This window comes from Hippocampus bargibanti, linkage group LG06, assembly GCF_051943395.1.
Source record: "Hippocampus bargibanti isolate YZ-2025 linkage group LG06, ASM5194339v1, whole genome shotgun sequence".
NCBI lineage: Eukaryota > Metazoa > Chordata > Actinopteri > Syngnathiformes > Syngnathidae > Hippocampus > Hippocampus bargibanti.
In genome coordinates, this window is record NC_142739.1 from 11702521 (window position 1) to 11720929 (window position 18409).

Sequence of the window (18409 nt, forward strand, 5' to 3'; positions counted from 1 at the left end):
ATTTTACAAAGATTCCACCGCATATAGCGATATTTTACGTTTTAAAACTCGCGCTGAATATTCAGGAAGTCTTGTTTTCAAGTTGATGCCGATGCCAGAAGTGACGTCACAATGGTACGCCCCTGACCGAAAAAGCGACACACAGTGCATTTTGGGTACTTTGGTTCGTCTGAAAACACCGCGTTGATCGCAAAATTAGAAGGAAAACTACATAAATAACGCGATGGTGAATCGTTGTGTGGGAGCCAATTGTGGTCACACGTATAAAGAAGGTGTAAGTTTACACAAATTCCTACAGGACAAACCAGCCATTTCCAACGGAGCAGAGCAGTATAGCGCCAGCCGAGGAGCTCCCCTGAGTGCGCGAATCCCCGCTTGGACAACCGCTGTCATTCTCTCACGCTGACAATGGGTAGAAAGTTGCTTCCAGTGGTGAAAGAGAGCAATGGTCATAATAGTGGAGCAAACCGATTGGACAAATATTCAGCTGCTGGAACGAGGTGCTAACCGGTGTTAGCGATGGATAACCGCTGTCATTCATACGTAAGTTCGTAACTCTTCATCTTGAATGTTTAAACAACTTTTTTCCATGCGCAACCACTAAACAATCTGCATTGATGTTGACATCTTGTTGCTTATTATTTGTTATTCGTGTTCCTATATGCCACATATCACATAAATTGATGCTATATTGGTTATTCACGGAGCTTCATATATGCTTCATATGTCGTGTCCTTCACCAGCTTCGTCGCTTTGCTTACACGGCTCGAATTCATCCGGAAGGACTTCTTTAATCGATCGCAAACACTTATGCTTTCCTCTTAAGAACTATTTGAATTACAGTAAAGTCTCGTTATATCGATATTCAAGGGAGTCCGAAAAAATATCGATATAACCGGGACCATCGATATATCCGACCCTGTTTGCATGTAATTTTCTCCGTGCGTGCATAGAAATAGTATCGATATAACCGGGACTATCGATATATCCGATATCGATATAACGAGACTTTACTGTATATTCATAACTAGATAAGTAACTAGAAAGGATCTTTTTCCAAATCTAAACTCTCTGAAGCCTTTTGTTTTGATTCTGGAGCAAGGCAGTTTGTGAAGGAGTATCCTGACGAGACGTCACGAACTGGGGGCGGGACTTTCTGAATCTCTCCAGTTTTGAGCTCATTAGTGGTGTCATGAGCGAGTTGACAGCTGGGCGGGGCCTCCGCTCCCGATGTCCGCCAGCTGCTGTCAATTCCCTCATCACTGACTGTTGGACATTTAAACCAGACGCTGTCACTTACCCAGTGTCGGAAGATACTACGCCTCACGCCTTGCCCGTACCTTGAACGTGTATTTAGTACGTGAGTTGCTTCGCCCGAGGAATTATCTAGCCACGATCGCGTCTGTTTATATGCACCGCGTCATATGCTGTTTTGCACCCTTGTGTGCCTCTTTATTTTGTTAGATAGTGTGGTTGGGTGGATTGTCCCCGCTCACCCACAAGCTTTGCTGTTTTGTCACTTTTTGTTCTACAAGCCTTTTTGCCGGGTCCGCGTCATCTCGGACCCACGCTTTTTGTTAATAAAACTACTGCCAGCACCAACGCATCTGTCACCTGCTTAGCGATCCACCCCTATTCCTAACGTTCCTACTTGTCAGCTGCCACTGTCGCCGTCGGAATGTGACAAGTGGCAGTTTTAGGCAACTTAAAGCCATTTTTATTTTTTCAATCTTTTCTTTCTTTCTGTTTTGCGTTTGACTAAAAATAGCAGCCTGCGTGTTTTGGGTATTTTTGATGCTATAAAAGTTTTTCTGGTGTCAGTTAGGAAACAAAAAAATTATGTAGGTTGTCCTTTAAAGTTTAGAGGCAATGCGAACACACCTGTCCTAAAACCTCACGGTTGAACATTTCAAAATGTTAAAATAATAATTACAATAATTAGAGAACAGAAGTCATTGATTTATTTTCTAATTTAATTGCATTTGTCAATTATTAATTGTTTTCATTATCAATACATTTTGGCCAGGAGTCTTGCCAAAGTGTGAGCTATTTTTGATTATTTTTCGACAAATGTTTTTTTTTGGCATGATTAATTTTCAAATTGTTTTTGCATTTCAAAAGATTTTTTGTTTTGTTTACACAGGTGTGCTCACACTAAATCCACTGCACTGTAAACATAATCAACGTATGGGTAGTGTAGCAGATGTTTAAAGTTTGAGGTGAAAAAAGATAAAAAAAGATAAGAACACGACATATATTGCTGAGAGGAATCGCCTGAAGTCACACGAACACTGTTGGACTCAGGATGAAGGGAATGAAGCTGTTGGCTTTCCTTGCTCTCTGTGGAATTGCAGGTGAAGTAAAAATAAATTGCATTCAATAGCAATGAAGCATAGACGTTTCATAAATATCGGGACTGATTTTCTTTGTCTGACTGATTTAAAAAAGGAATAAATTTTCTTCCTTTTTCGTAGCTGGCAGTGCGCAGTGTACCGCCGGTATTTTACAAAAGCAGTCAAGTTCACCAACTCAGTAATTTGGTGGTATTATTGATCCATTTGTACAACTCTTGCGAATATTTTTAAATAAAGTGATTGTTGAGTTTTATTGTCTTCAAAAAACAAGATGAGCAGAATCATGTTTTGCATCGTTTTCTGTCTAATAAGAAAAGGAGGGTAAAATGCAAAATTTAGCATGTTGAAGATTGCCAAAAACATGGTGCCCATTTAAACATTGCAAAATATCAATAGAAGTTATATCTTGATTGAACGAATCTTGCATTAATTGGCGGTGTGAACACTAAAATATGAAATTATCTGTTCAAAAAAGTGTATGGTGATTAATGGTTTAGGTTTGGAATTATTTTTCTGGGTATAAAAAAACACTAAAATATAATATTTTTACAATTTACAATACAATACAATATACATATTGATTTATATAGCACTTTAACAAAAGCTGAAGCTGCAAGATATCACTTAACTCACATGTGTCAAAGTCAAGGCCCGCGGGCCAAATCCGGCCCGCCACATCATTTTTTTTCGGCCCGCGAAAGCAAATCAAACTTGTTAAATTCCATGATGATTGCTAAAATCTGACCCAAAATTTCATATTTTTGGATGTCAACCACAGTAAAAGTCATTATTCTTGACTTCAGATTTGAAAACGAGTTATTCATTAATTTGCTGTGTGCTCTATATGTAACATTTGAAGGGATTTAAACATTCTAATGGGTTCCCCAAATTCATAACGGCCCTCGAGAGGAAACCATAACTACAATGTGGCCCGCGGCAAAAAATGACTTTGACACCCCTGACTTAACTCATTCACTGTCAGACGTCCAAAAATGTGTCCATTCCAGTGCCAGGGTTTTTGTCATTGTCACTCTAATTCCAGGACCGCCAGAATATTGGGTTTTAGGACTACATAAACATTCAATGCAGCGAAAGAAACATTGGGCTGTCTTCTTTCATCTGAAAAAAAGAGTTGATTCCTAAATTATATGGGTCTGAAGTTATATGATCTAGAAATGAGATATATTATATATTATATATTATATATATATATTATATTTTTTATTCCTAAATAATTTGTGAATGGCAGTGAATGAGTTGAACATTGCAAAATATCAAAAGAAGTTATTTCTTGATTTAACAAATCTTGCATTAAACGGACCTCGTGTGAACAGTAAAATATGAAATGATTTGTTCAAAAAAGTGTGTGTAATTATTTTTTTTTAGGTTTGGAATCTTTCCTGAGTATCAAAAAAAACACCAAAATATAATATTTTTACCAACACAATATAATACAATACATTATACATTGATTTATACAAGGCTTTAAAGGACAACTAACACCATTTTTTTGTTTCCTAACTGACATCAGAAAAACGTTTTATAGCATCTAAAATACCCAAGGCTGATATTTTTAGTCAAATGCAAAACACCAATAAAAATGACTTAAAGTGTCCCAAAACTGGCCCAAATTAGCTCGAAACTGGGGAGATTCAGAAAATCCCGCCCCTTTGTTTGTGACGTCACTTTCCGTCACACACTGCCTTGCTCCAGAATCAAAACAATGGCTTCAGAGAGTTCAGATTCAGAGAAGATGCTGTCTTGTTACTCATCCATTTATGAATATGATTCAAATAGTTCTGAAGAGGAAAGCATAAATGTTTGCAATCGATTAAAGAAGTCCTTCCATATCAATTCGAGCCGTCTGCAAGCGATGACACCGGTGAAGATCTGGACTCAGTTGTACCGCCCAGAAAATGCACAAGATGGCGCACATGCTCTGTTGGAAATGGGCTGATTTGTCCGCTGGGAATTTGTGTAAACTTACACCTTCTTTTTGCATGTTACCGCAATTGGCAGCGACACACAACGTTTCACAATCGCATTATTTATGTAATTTTCCTTCTAATTTCGCGATCAACACTGTGTTTTCAGATGAAAAAAAGTACCCAAAATGCATTGTGTGTCGCTTTCTCGATCAGGAGCGTTCCGAATGTGACGTCACTTCGGGCATTGTCATCAACTCAACTTCCTGAATATTCAGCGCAAGTCTTAAAACGTAAAATATAGCTATATGCAGTGGAATCTTTGTAAAATGCGCTCAGTAGAAGTCATTTGAATTGATTTTCCAAATTATGGACGCAACTCGTCCAGATGTGTCGGTTGGCCTTTAAGAACAGATGAAGCCGTAGAAAAGCGCTTAATACTTGTTTTGTCTTTGTGTCGTATTAAAATTGGCTTTTTAATTTTTGGAGTGGCAAATCATTTCACCTATTGCTAAATGATTTAAAGCTAAGTTCAACAGTCTCCCACTCTTTAAGAAAGGAAAATGATGACTATGTCATGTGAATCACATGATTTCAGGCAGCAAAGAGGTCGTAAGAGCCAGAGGAGCTTCACTTAAATCCTCATTGTCTCATTTGAGGTTAGAGGATGTCTTTTGATGAACTTGTGGCACATTGGGCACGGATTCTACTTTTTGCTCCTCCAGTGTATGCTGATGCATGCCGAGGAGAAGTTGTGGCCACATATTGTCTAAATCAATCGAAAGCCGTGAATACTTCAAGCCAGATGGAGTCCAGGCAGTTAGGAAACTGCTGGGTGTGGTGGATAGGACAATAGACCTAACTAACATCAAAAACAAAAATGAGCTCATTTAAACATCCATTCATCCATTTTCGACATGGCTTTCTGTGCTGTGGGCCGCAGTGAGCGGGAGCCTTCATCACAGATGGCTTTGTGCAAAAGGCAGCCTCGTCTTCAGGTCACCAGACATTCACAGTTTTATTGTTTTGTTTTAGGGGATTTTTCATAAGGTGTCAGAAAAGTTTTTTTTTTTGGTCCCGTAATAAATAAAATGTCATTTGAGAACTACATTTTGTATTGCCTTTGCTGTCTTTGAGTGATATTAAAATTGATTTGATAATATGAAACCTAGTGGCCCGGTAGCCGACCGATTAGCGCACCGACTTCATAGTGCAGAGATTGCAAGTTCAAGTACCGCTCCAGCCTTCCTGCGTGGAGTTTGCATGTTCTCCCCGGGCCCATGTGGGTTTTCTCCAGGTACTCCGGTTTCCTCCCACGTTCCACATGCGTGACAAACATGCATGGCAGGCTGATTGAACATCCTAATTGTCCCTAGGTGTGAGTGTGAGAGCGGATGTGGTTGGTTGTCTCTGTGTGTGATAGAACGTATTTCCAGAGAAAAAGATCCATCACTGTGCCCTGCAATTGGCTGGCAACCAATTCAGGGTGCCCCTAGCCCAGTGCCCGAAGATGGCTAGAATAGGCTCCAGACTACCCACCACCCTAGTGAGGATAAAGCGGTCCAGAGGATGAATGAATGAATGAATGAATGAATGAATGAATGAATGAATATGAAACCCTTGTGGGGATAGCTATGCTAAAAAAATAGAAATAAAACCACAAACACAAACAAAATACAGGAGGTGGGCAAATACTTTTTCACTACACCATAGTGACAGACAATATCCCTACATCCATGGATTCATTGTTCTGAAGCGCTTTATCTTCAAGAGGGTTGCAGGTTTGCTGCAACATATCATAGCTGCCTTTAAGTACATCTGGTTGCCATCCAATTATGGAGCACAGATAGACAAATAACCATTCACACTCAGAATTACATTTGAGAACAATTTAGGGCATTGTTGTCAAACTCAAGGCTCGGGGGCCAGATCAGGCCAGCCACATCATTTAATGTGGCCTACGACAGCAAACCAAGCATTTAAACTTCCATGATGGATGCTTGCTAAAATCTGGCAATATTTCAAACTCTCATATGTAATAAATGACAGGTCTTGTAAGCATTTTCTTGTGACCAAAGTCCTCCTCACAGTCACTTCAACAATCGTTGAATAAACTATTGATTTACTTTGGTTTGACAGTCTTAATGGCCCTCAAAGGGAAACGATGATTCCAATGTGGCCCGCAAAAAAAAAAACCTTGATTTAAGGGTGTTCCATTTGCCTCCCATGCATGGTTTTGGAATGTGGGAGGAAACCAGAGGAACCGGAGAAAGTCCCCGCAGGCATGAGAAGAACATGCAAACTCCAAACAGAAAGGCCAAGGCCTGGAATCGAACCCACGGCATCTGCATTGTGTGGCGGACATGCAAAACCGTCAACATCGCGTCACTATGCTAGACAACAATTCATCGCAATATCAAAAACTGCTCTGGTCTGATCACAAAAATGGAACCATGGGCATGATACCTATATTTTTCTTGGAGTGGTGGCCTAATGCGAGCAACCACTCATTTGAGGTTAAAATCTTAGCGAAAGAAAATATGTATATGGTTTGAAAGACGAGTAAAAGAAGCAATTTTTGTAAAACAGAAAACCCTTCACTAAATCGCCAAGGAGGTTTAAGGTTTAATTTAGACAGTGCTTACAACAGACTTAGGCTGATACCGCATAGGCTTAGTCATGCTAATGAGGTGAAACCAGAGCCAGGGATAGACACAATAGAGGTAATCAGATTGGCTAATGAGGTGAAACCCGAGCTAGGGATAGAACAATAGAGCTAATCAGATTGAAGAGGTAATCAGAATAGCTAATGAGGTGAAACCCGAGCCAGGGATAGACCAATAGAGGTAATCATATTGGCTTCAGGGAGTGGTCCACTTCTCCCCCTACCTTAGAGCAGGGACCTATCAGAGCAGAGGTCTGGCACGGCCACCTCTGTCCATTCAGGATAGAGAGTCAGAGTTATCAGCTGACGAACCTCTTCGGATGAGGAGCGAAACGTCCAACACCTTTAAAGAAGTACAGATGACAGCTGAAGAAACCTTTTTATCGTTAGTTGTGGTGTTTATTATTTTATTTTATGTTCACTGTTTTGTTAAGAGCTTTGTGACAGCTGCAGCTGTTGTGAAAGCGCGATATAAATCATTTAAAAGAATCACTTGAGACAGACAGGTTATCGGTCAATTCTATAGTGGAAGCATGTTCTATATATTCACTGCATATATATCCACCATACATGTGATGATTGGTTAATATTTACCTTGCTGTTTTGTTAACTTTAGTTGCAGCTGCCCTGAAAGATGACGACAGGATAGTTGGTGGGTATGAGTGTCGCAGACACTCAGTGCCCTACCAAGTGTCTCTCTTCACGGGATACAACTTTTGTGGAGGAGTTCTCCTGTCCCCACAGTGGGTGCTCTCTGCTGCCCACTGCAGAACAAAGTGAGAACAATTTCTTTAACTCGTATCTTGCAAATCATGAGAAGTATTTCTGATGCTTCATATGCCTCATCTAGATCCAATGTCGAGGTGCGGCTGGGTGAGCACGACATCTGGGAGCCCGAAGGCCCTGAACAGCACATCATGTCTGCTAAATTCATTCGTCACCCCGACTACAAACCAGGCACACAGGATAGTGACATCATGCTCATCAAACTGAGTGAATCCGCCTCTCTGAACAACTACGTGCGCCCTGTTACGCTCCCTTCTGAATGTGCTCCTGAAGGCACCATGTGCCATGTCTCTGGTTGGGGGAGCATCCGCCCCAGTGATGAAGGCTGTGAGTCATGTGACTAAAGTCATACATGTCATACTTTTTGGGAAAAAAATGCTTTGAAATTTTTAGACCAACTTTGCTATGATATGTGACAGACAGGTAGAGCAGCTCAGTAAGTTAACTCATTCACTGCCAGACGTGCAAAACTGTGTCCACTCCAGTGGCCATACCTGTCAACCTCTACGCTTTTGCCGTACAAAGTACGTTTATTATGCATTTTAAGACGTACAAGAACGTACGGAAAAATGAAAATTTGTCAATTATGGGTACCATCCGGTGTACCGACGATCATGAAACGGCAAATCAATCAAGTTAAACTAGTTCGCCGCGGTTGCCTCTATCTCGGTATGGGTTTTTTCGTTGCAAACGAAGCGAGCGGTTTGATGCTACTGTCTGCCGCCTGGGGATTTCCCATTGCATCATTCCGATCACACGTGAACAAAGCGAAAGCAGAGCAGTAGGCCTACATTACAAAATAGTTTTGAATTTTCTTTGGATACAATCATCAAGTCGCAATGACCGAACCTGAATTAAAACGTGGTAGTTAAATGGAAGAGGCAAGCATCACAAAGAGTGGCAGCAAATGTCAGGACGATAAGAGGGAGTGATACAAGTTTCGAAGAAAGGTGTGGAATATTCATATTGTGTTGCTTGCAAAAAAGACATGAAAGTAGCTACATGTACAATATATGTTAAACTACATAAATGAACACGTTTGAAAAAAGATTGTAAGATTATTTTGTATTTTGTAAGACAAAATATGACCGTTTGTAAGGGCATGGAGCCGTGGAGGTTGACAGGTATGAGTGGCTGGGTTTTTGTCATAGTCATTTGAATCCCAGGACCCACAAAATATTGAGTTTTGGGACTACATAAATATTCAATACAGCATAAGAAACATTGGACTCTCTTCTTCATAAAAAAAAAATAAAAAATAATTCCTGAATTATATGGGTCTGGAGTTATCTGAGCGTGAAATGGGGGCGGCTGTACAAAATACTATACAATACATGCATATTGATTTATATAGCGCTTTAACAACAGCTGAAGCTGTAACAAAGCGCTAACATGGACAAAAGGCAATTGCTGCCCTGTCCCGAAAGGGAAAAACATATCCAGAGGTGTATATCTCATATCATATCCATATTAATTCTACCCACCAAGTATTTACATGATCAAGAGTTCTCTGTTTGTTGAATTAATCTATTTTTCGCTCTAAATAATGTAATTATTCATTTAAAACATCTATTTGTGACTGTAAATAACAGTTTTGTTTAATTACTGTAAATCATGAACACATCTGGAAACGAAACAAGTTAGGGGAACCTTGCATATTGGCTGGATTTACTACAGTGCATCTTATTCATAAAATCAAAATGAAACGTGGAAAGAGTCACCCCTGAGGCACACGGAGTCCGTGTGAATCATATTGCCAGAGATAATGCTGAATATGTCACAGGTGTATCAATGAACACTGGTTAATTATTAACATACCACCATGTTCCCCTATTTTATCATTTGCTATTGTATATTACTATTTTTACAGTATACACATTTTAAAAAGTAACCTTTTTAAATTGGGTTTTTACAGTATATTCACAAATTGTGATGCTGTTTGAAGCAAAAAAGATGTTATATCGTTGTACTAAGTTCATCCTGTCTACTTGATATCTAATATTAAGCAGATTCTTTACTTACAGACAGTGTAGGTGTTCAAATAGCTGACATGTTTCGACATGTTTGAACACCTACACTGTCTGTAAGTAAAGAATCTGCTTAATATTAAAGCAGTTATATGTTATCTGTATCACATACTTACATATTTCACGTACAGGTACTTGTCGCTGGACAAAGCTGAAAATATGAATCATAATCAGAAAGCCTTTAATAATCATACAATGGGAAAATTTGCAATCTACAGCAGCAAAATTGAAAGGGGTGGGGTCAAAAAGAGAAAACAATGTATTGTATGGAAAAAAGAAAATGTCAGAAGACTGAAATGTACAACTGCACAAAAATGTTTCATAAAAAGAACTGTACACAGTGCAAAGTACACAGATATAGAATAAAAGTGGATATGTAACTGTAATGGCTCTATATAAGGTGGCTGTGCTATTTACAATACTTGAGTAGATTTTGAAAAAAAAGTATGTTGTCACAGTGTGCCTCTTCACTTAATTTGTTAGATGACTCATTTACTGTAATTTCAGCTAGGTTTTAGTTAGTTAGTATCAAAATAATACTGTATAACACGATCATCAGTCTGTAAAAGCCGGTGTGCTTTCTTCACACACTAAATCCCCTCATCCATTCTTATTTAGCAAGGTTTCCTCATACACTGCAGTGCCTGGATATCCCTCTCCTGAGTGATGATGCATGCTTTAATGCATATCCTTTCCAAATCACGGAGAACATGATCTGCGCCGGTCATCTGGAGGGAGGCAAAGATTCATGCCAGGTAATTTGAAAATGTCACCTAACGGTGTGTTTCTGCCTCTTGAACACACACCAACTGTCAGAATTGGTTTCTTTTGTTGACAGGGTGACTCTGGGGGTCCATTGACATGCAAGGGGGTTCTCCAAGGGATTGTGTCTTGGGGGAAAGGCTGTGCGCTGAGAAACAAGCCCGGAGTGTACACCAAAGTGTGCAATTACATCGCATGGATCAAGAAGACAATGATAACAGGCTAGACTTGGAAGACTCATGTGAGAACATCATGAAATGTGCTTGAGGTCTATCAGTGTGACAAGATACAGCATATGGGTGCACAAAGATACTAAAAATAAATCATGTGAGAACATGTGCTTTTCTGCCAATTTTTCCCACACTAGCACAAACCGTGTGAATTCCTTTTTTATGTTCTTAATTTAAAACGTTAATTGGTACAATCAATTGGACTGATATGTTTTTTTTGTCACATCTGAGGGCATTCATTAGTGTGCAACATTACTCTGACGGTGGCACTGCTCAATCCTTTCCCAAATTATTTAACACCACCATAAACTTTTTATAAAATGGTTGAAAATTGGTCATGTACAAAAATCCTGAGCAAAACGCAAATGTACTAACATGACATTTACCGTCAACACGACAGTAAATCACAAAAGCAAAAAGTACTGCGACGCTCCACCATGTGGCTTTAAAATTGGACAGCATTTATACGTTCTGGCTTTTGTCCATCATCATTGAATGCAGAGTGTAGTTCCAAATGTAGTATTTAGCTGGCTTAAAGTGCAATTGGATGGTCATGTTTTTGTGGTTATGTGTGAACTTAAATGCAGGGGAAACAAACAAAAAAATATGCACTTGGTTATTTACAGTACATTGAACTTTAGGTCGTGAGCTACTGAAGGAGCGTATGTACATGATCAGTGAGGATGCCATTTGGGCCATTTTTGGAATTTCAGATTGCAGCATTTATGTGAAACCCTTGAGGATAGATCCAACATGAACTGCTGGCTAATATGTTAATCAATGTCAGAGAGGTAAGTAATCTAGTTTCTATTGCAGTGATTCCTAACCGTTCTGCAGCATATTTTACTGTGCTATGACTGACCATCAATTGTGCAGTGGGAAAAAAAAAAAATATTTCAGAATCAGAAAGTCTTTAATCGTCCCACAATGGGGAATTTTGCAGTCCACAGCAGCAATTTGAAAGGGGATGGGGGTGGGGGTTGAAAGGATAAAAAAATACTGTATATTCTAAGCACAGTAAAAATGTCAGCAGACTGAGATGTACACTGCAAATGTGCAAACATGTTTCATTAAAAAAACTGTACATAGTGCAAGTATCAAAGAAAAAGAATATTGATATATGTAGTTGTATTGCATCAACATAAGATGGCCGTGCTATTTACAGTACAAGAGTCCTGGTATTTTTATTTGTATTTCTCAACTGGTTTTCATTTCCATCTCACAGTGCAGATGTGCAAGGTTCCATCACGGTTCCTGCCTTCCTGTGGAGACTTTGCATGTTCTCCCCTTGCCTGTGTGCGTTTTTTGCATTTACTCCGGTTTCCCCCCACATTCCAAAAACATGAATGGCAGGCCGATTGAATACTCTCGGTGATTGTCAGCATAAATGCTATTTTTATGTGTGTCTTGTGATTGGCTGGCAACTGATTGAGAGTGTACTTCTTTTCTTTTCGGCTTTGGCCTTTAGGGGTCGCCACAGCGAATAAGTGTCCTGCTTCTTCAGAGGTTTGACTCGCACGTTTGTTTCGGCCAAGCTTTTACGTCGGATGCCCTTCCTGACACACCTTCTGTACACCACTCATCCGAATACAGTCGAGATGCGCTATTTCACAACTACTTCCTGTCTTATTTCAAAACAAAGGCAATTCGTGAACTTTCCTTCAATCACTCAGTTGTGCTCAGTTGTTGCCTCTTATTTTCAAAGACCGCGAGCGGAAATATATTTCTACCAGGCATGGCGGCGTCCAAGAGTAGTTGTTGGAAAGCTCCGGAGGTTTACATTCACCACGAACAACGAAAAGTATGCATTTCTCGACCTAAATATCGAGAGGGGAGGAAATCCAGAGCCGTAAAGGTAACATACAAAGTCCTGTTATTTCATATAAACTCGAGACTTGAATGTGATAGCTTGCTTTGTATTCGTGTCCTACGCTAAATAAGGTAGAGTAAACACATCTTTTGGCACTGGGAGCAATGTCTTCTCTTCTGTCTTGTCAGGTGTACACCATCAATTTAGAGTCGTGTTACGTGATGGTCCAAGGGGTTCCGGCGATTGGAGTGATGACTGAACTCATACAGCTATGTGCTTTGTATGGAGTCGTGCAAGAGTATCGACCCTTAGACGAGTACCCCGCGGAGGAGTTCACGGAGGTCTACCTGGTCAAGTTCCAGAAGCTCACGAGTGCCAGGTTGTTAATGTTGCTGTGTACCAGCATTAATGGTGGTAAAGTGACTCACAATCTGTACTTAAGAATTGCAAATATTTGAGTTAAGAAAAAAAGACTAAAGGTGAAAGCAGAATGTTCACAAGTAGTACAATACATCCTAATTTATATAGCGCTTTCACAACAGCTGCAGCTGTGACAAGGTGCTTCACATAATAGTCAAACTAGAGCAAAATAATAAACACAACAATAACATAAAACATGGACAATTGTGCAATCGTAACAAATTTCCCCATATACTCTTTGATGTTTAAATACAAGACAAAAAAAAAAACAAATAATGTGACACAACTCAAAGGACACAGACAGTCATTCAATCGTAAGCACTTTTTGCACCCTCTTTGTGACATGAAGCAGTTCCAATGAAAGTAATATTGAAATACTATCTCACAGAAGTAAACATTTCTGATGTTGTATAGTGCATTTTTTAACAAGAGAAATAGTTTTGGCCAAAACGTCTACTACCAAAACAACATTCGCATATTTTCTGATAATCGTGGGAAGTGAGTTATCAAAAAAAGTTTTCTAAAGAAGGACTTAATAGTCAAAAGCTGTGAGAAAAATAAATACAGGTGGTCCAAGTTCAGATATGCAAAAAAATCTACTACAATGCTGTAGCAAGGTATTTTTATTTTGTTCAAATGTTATCGAATGCCTCACAACATGAATGCTCTCTGAATAGCAATTCTAATGCGAATTGTCTTTTTCCAGAGCTGCCAAACGACACATGGATGAGAAGAGTTTCTATGGCGGTGTGCTGCATGTTTGCTACGTCCCTGAATATGAGACTGTGGAGGACACCAGGATGAAGCTGCAGGACCGGAGGAGATACATAATGAGGATGGCAGAAAAGAGAGGTGCACGCCTACCCTCAGTATTAAGTCCACACTAAAGAGAAACACAACAATATTTTTTTTCGACTAATTTTATTCGATGTTTGTATAAAGGCATCCCAAGATGATACATTTTGCATATGGCTGAAAGTCAGCATTTGTTTCAATCAAGTCAAGACATAAAATATTTTATGATTGACTTTAGAAATTAAGACAATGAAAAAAAAAATCTGATGTTTTTTAAATTATACCGATCCAAAAATATGCTGTATTTGTCCTGCATTTTCCCAATGCATGTTTAAATTTTTAATTGTAAATGTGTATTCTTCAATCTAAAGTCCAAGAGAGGGAGCAGGAAGCGGCAGTGAACAAAGAGCCTGCATCAGCAGAACCCACACGGGCCGACATCCCCACTCACGGTGAAGCGAGTGTCCGTGACAACGAAGGAGCATATTGGAACGTGGATGATCATTCATCATTTCCTCTCCTGCCACTTCCTCCTCAAGAACATTACAACAACCCACGGAATAGACACCGTGATCCTGTACCAACAGAGGACAAAATGGGAACACTGCACAACGCCATCCCCGATGCAAAAGACAAGGCGGCCACATCAAGCATAAGCCACAGCCAAAAACAATTTCCTAAGTCTTTAGGTCCACACATTACACGGACTTCGAATCAGCCGTGCGCGGCCACATTTGTACCGAGGACAACACACACGGAAAGCAGAAAACGCAAGATGGAAGAGCTTGTGTCACACTCACCGGTTGAGCGAGTTGGAACAAATATGCCACTCATAGGACCAAAACTTGAAGACACTCCGAAATTGGACATGGACGATGATTCGCTGAACACAACCGTCAATTTAATAAGGAACACAATGAAACAGGTGGGGTGTCACGTTGTCTTGGAGCATATTAGATGAAACGAATTAAAGCGGGTATATAATTAACTCATTCACTGCCATTCACAAATTTATTTGGGAATTCAAAATATGAGCGCCATTCCATAATTAGTTCGGGTTTTGTTTTTTCATGCTTGGTTGCCAAGAAAGTACTGGCCATGGCCTCTGGCAATGTTTTTCTTTTCCACAAGGGGGCAGCATTTGCCTTTTTTCCGTGTTAGTGCTTTGTTCCAGCTTCAGCTATTGATGAAATGCTATATAAACCAATATGTATGTGTTGCATTGTACTGCAGTGCCAAGGTTTTTTTTTTTTGTCATTTTCCATTCAAATTGCAGGACCCACAGAATATTTAGTTTTAGGATTACGTAAACATTCAAAGCAGCCTAAGAAACCTTAGCCCCTCTTCTTTCATCAGAAAAAAAGGTAATTCCTAAATTATATGGTGCAAAAGGCAAATGCAAATGAGAAAACATTGCCAAAGGTCTGACCTCAGCCTGATTCGCAGTCCTATATATATATATATATATATATATATATATATGAGAGGATAATAATATTAATGTGTGTGTGTGTGTGTGGAAAAATAAATTGCAGCATGAATTCAGCCTTAATCAAGTTCTCATCCCTGTTGCTATTTAACTCATTCACTGCCAGACGATCGGCGAAAATGTGCCCATACCAGTGCCAGGGTTTTTGTCATTTTCACTCAAATTGCAGGACCCACAGAATATTTTAGGACTACATAAACATTCAATACAGCGTTAGAAATCTTAAACTATCTTCTTTTGTCAGAAAAAAAAGAGTTCATTACTAAGTTATATGTCTCTGGAGTTATCTGAGCTTGAAATCGGGCTAGCTGTACAAAATACAATACATATATATTGATTTGATTGATTGATGATTAATTTATATGGCTCTTTAACAACAGCTGAAGCTGTAACAAAGCGCTAACATGGACAAAAGGCAAATGCTGCCGCCTTGTGGAAGGGAAAAATCATGGCCAGATGTCTGACCAGCGCTTTATCGGCAGCCACCGCAAGAAAAACCAAAACCCGAACAAATTTGGGGATGGTGCTCCACGTCACACTTTTCAATTCCCGAATAAATTCGGAAATGGTCGCGAATGACTTAATTTCTCTGTTATGAATAACAGTTCCGAAATGAGATAACTTTTTGTTGTTTTTTAGGTGGAATCTGTTCCTGACCTCAAACCAGTGGGGAAAAAGATTAAACCACGCCGGCGAATTTGAGCTTGACTCGATATTCTCATCAACAACCACTAAAATTCATGTTCATTTTTGCATGCTATTTCCGTGCCTGTTTGCGCAATAAAAATGTTGGGTTGTGTCATGAACTCAATTTTTGGATTGTTTGTGTTGGGTCAAAATTCTCTTTCTATCCTTTTTTCATCCTTTCATGACTGCTGTGAAATGTAAATATCTCCACTGCGAGACTAACAAAGGCTAATCCAATCCAATTCAGAGTTATTTTTTATGGAAGCAATTAAAATTGTTGCTTCAAATTAAACATTTATTGCGTTCTACGCCTGTATTTTTTTGTTGGGTCAAACATACAGGTCAGTTGTTAAAATGTCCACATGCTCAGAAGCGTGATCAAATCAACACTTTTGACATGTGGATTTCTTTATTTGTCACTGTTGTGGTCAGTAATTGACAAATTTTAATCTTTTGAAAACTGTCATGTTGGCTTTTAGCCTTGGACAAAGCAAAACTCAAACGCCTCGAGATGGAAAAACTTCGCCTACATTCCAATGTGTTTTTACGGAGCCCCGAAGCCTTTGGGCAGGGGTGTCAAAGTCATTTTTTGCCGCGGGCCACATTGTAGTTATGGTTTCCTCTCGAGGGCCGTTATGAATTTGGGGAGCACATTAGAATGTTTAAATCCCTTCAAATATTACATATAGAGCACACAGCAAATTAATGAATAACTCGTTTTCAAATCTGAAGTCAAGAATAATGACTTATTGTGGTTGACATCCAAAAATATGAAATTTTGGCTCAGATTTTAGCAATCATCATGGAATTTAACAAGTTTGATTTGCTTTCGCGGGCCGAAAAAAATGATTTGGCGGGCCGGATTTGGCCCGCGGGCCTTGACTTTGACACCTGTGCCTTAGGGCCTAGGCCCTAAGCTCTTAGGGAACATCAAAGAAAAAAAAACTTAGCGAGATCTTGCAGTTTGGCATTCCCTGGCAATACTTTGCGAGATCTCGCAATACTTTGCATTTTCTCGCAAAACTTCGCATTCAATCGCAAAGAATGCAAGATCTCGCAATCTTGTTTTTTTAAATGCTCGTTCATGCACTTCCGGTTCATTCTTTGGGTTGCGAGATCTCGCAAAGTTTGTTAATTTTTTTGTGGAGTCTGTGCAAAAGGCTAATGCTGCTCCTTTATGAGAGGGGAAACATTGCCAGAGGTCTGACCGCAGCCTGATTCGCAGTCCCCCACAAGAAAAAACAATACCCGAACAAACTTGGGAATGGCACCCCACGTCATGCTACGTAGCCTGGTTCAATCAAAGAAAAATGTCTTCATCTGCTCAACTGTGTCATGAATTCTATAATTTAAGAGGTACTTTTTGTAATGACCTGCCAAAAATAATTTCTCAGGCATTATTGTGCAATCCTACGATACTGTGACAGGTTAAACGTGGAACCACAACACATCTATTTACTGACAACGTGTACTGTCAAGCAATTTTACCGAAATAGTCTCTTTTTTACAAATGTCAAAATGTTTGTTGAGATATAAAAAGATATCTGTAGCTATATATGAAAATGTAGCTTCGTATGTACCTTTCATTTTATCAATTACGCAAGACAGAATCACAGTTATGCAAGCTTGAATAAAGTTACAGTGCCTAATTAACAATTTGGTAAACGAAATTAAAAAAAGGCCAATAAAGTTAATTTACAGATGCAATCTTTGAGTCAGGAAATGTTTTTTTTAATCTGAGAAATGATCAGCAACATTTGCAAACAGGTTGTGTTCTGCAACAAATTGGCAGAATAAAATCTTCGTCACAGAATCCGATGAGTGTGGTTTTGTTTTGAGGCAAATATTGCTCATTGGTTGACTTGCGGCTTTTGACGCTAATTGAAATGCGAGATTCCCGCGATCAAACGGCTACAGACCAATTCGGTGCAATTCGGTTGCTGTCACGGTGACAAAATATGTTGCGTATAATATGTGCAGAAAATGTACAGATTTTGAAAGTACGTCGTATGCATTTAAAAATCAGTGCTCACTTGTACAAATTATGCTGAACCCGTACAACTTGCCAGGTATGAAATACGCTTCTCTCAGACCTCTGGCTCACATGCAACCTTAAAGGACAACCGACGTCACTTTTTTGTTTTTTTAACTGACATCAGAAAAACGTTTTATAGCATCTAAAATACCCAAAACACGCAGTATGATATTTTTAGTCAAATGCGAAACACCAATAAAAATGACGTGTCATTTTGAGGCAAATGGGCGGGGGGGAATGTCTCACCCAAAAAGAGGCAATAAAATGGCCACCGAGCTGTGAGGAATGAATCAGCCGTTTCCATAGGCTGGTACATTCCTTCCATGGAGCTTGGACTCCCTCTGCTGGCGGCTTTTGGATGTAACACAAGGGTTTCAAAAAAAACAGTACAGCAAAATACATTGACGTGATGGAAAGACGCGAC

General features: G+C 39.5%; 2 protein-coding genes across 2 annotated transcripts; both read left to right on the plus strand.

The window, feature by feature from the left end:
* Positions 1-2299: 2299 nt before the first annotated feature.
* On the plus strand, positions 2300-10855 carry LOC148896487 (trypsin-3-like). Its single transcript, XM_088998339.1, has 5 exons — positions 2300-2354; positions 7561-7720; positions 7795-8057; positions 10376-10512; positions 10596-10855. Exons 1-5 carry the CDS (start codon positions 2306-2308, stop codon positions 10743-10745), a joined length of 759 nt encoding a protein of 252 aa, XP_088854465.1. The 5' UTR covers positions 2300-2305; the 3' UTR covers positions 10746-10855.
* Positions 10856-12448: 1593 nt separating this feature from the next.
* rbm48 (RNA binding motif protein 48) lies at positions 12449-18191 on the plus strand. Its single transcript, XM_088998331.1, has 5 exons — positions 12449-12604; positions 12748-12938; positions 13686-13831; positions 14146-14699; positions 15903-18191. The coding sequence occupies exons 1-5, from the start codon at positions 12485-12487 to the stop codon at positions 15963-15965; spliced, it is 1074 nt and encodes a 357-aa protein (XP_088854457.1). The 5' UTR covers positions 12449-12484; the 3' UTR covers positions 15966-18191.
* The last annotated feature ends 218 nt before the right edge of the window (positions 18192-18409 follow it).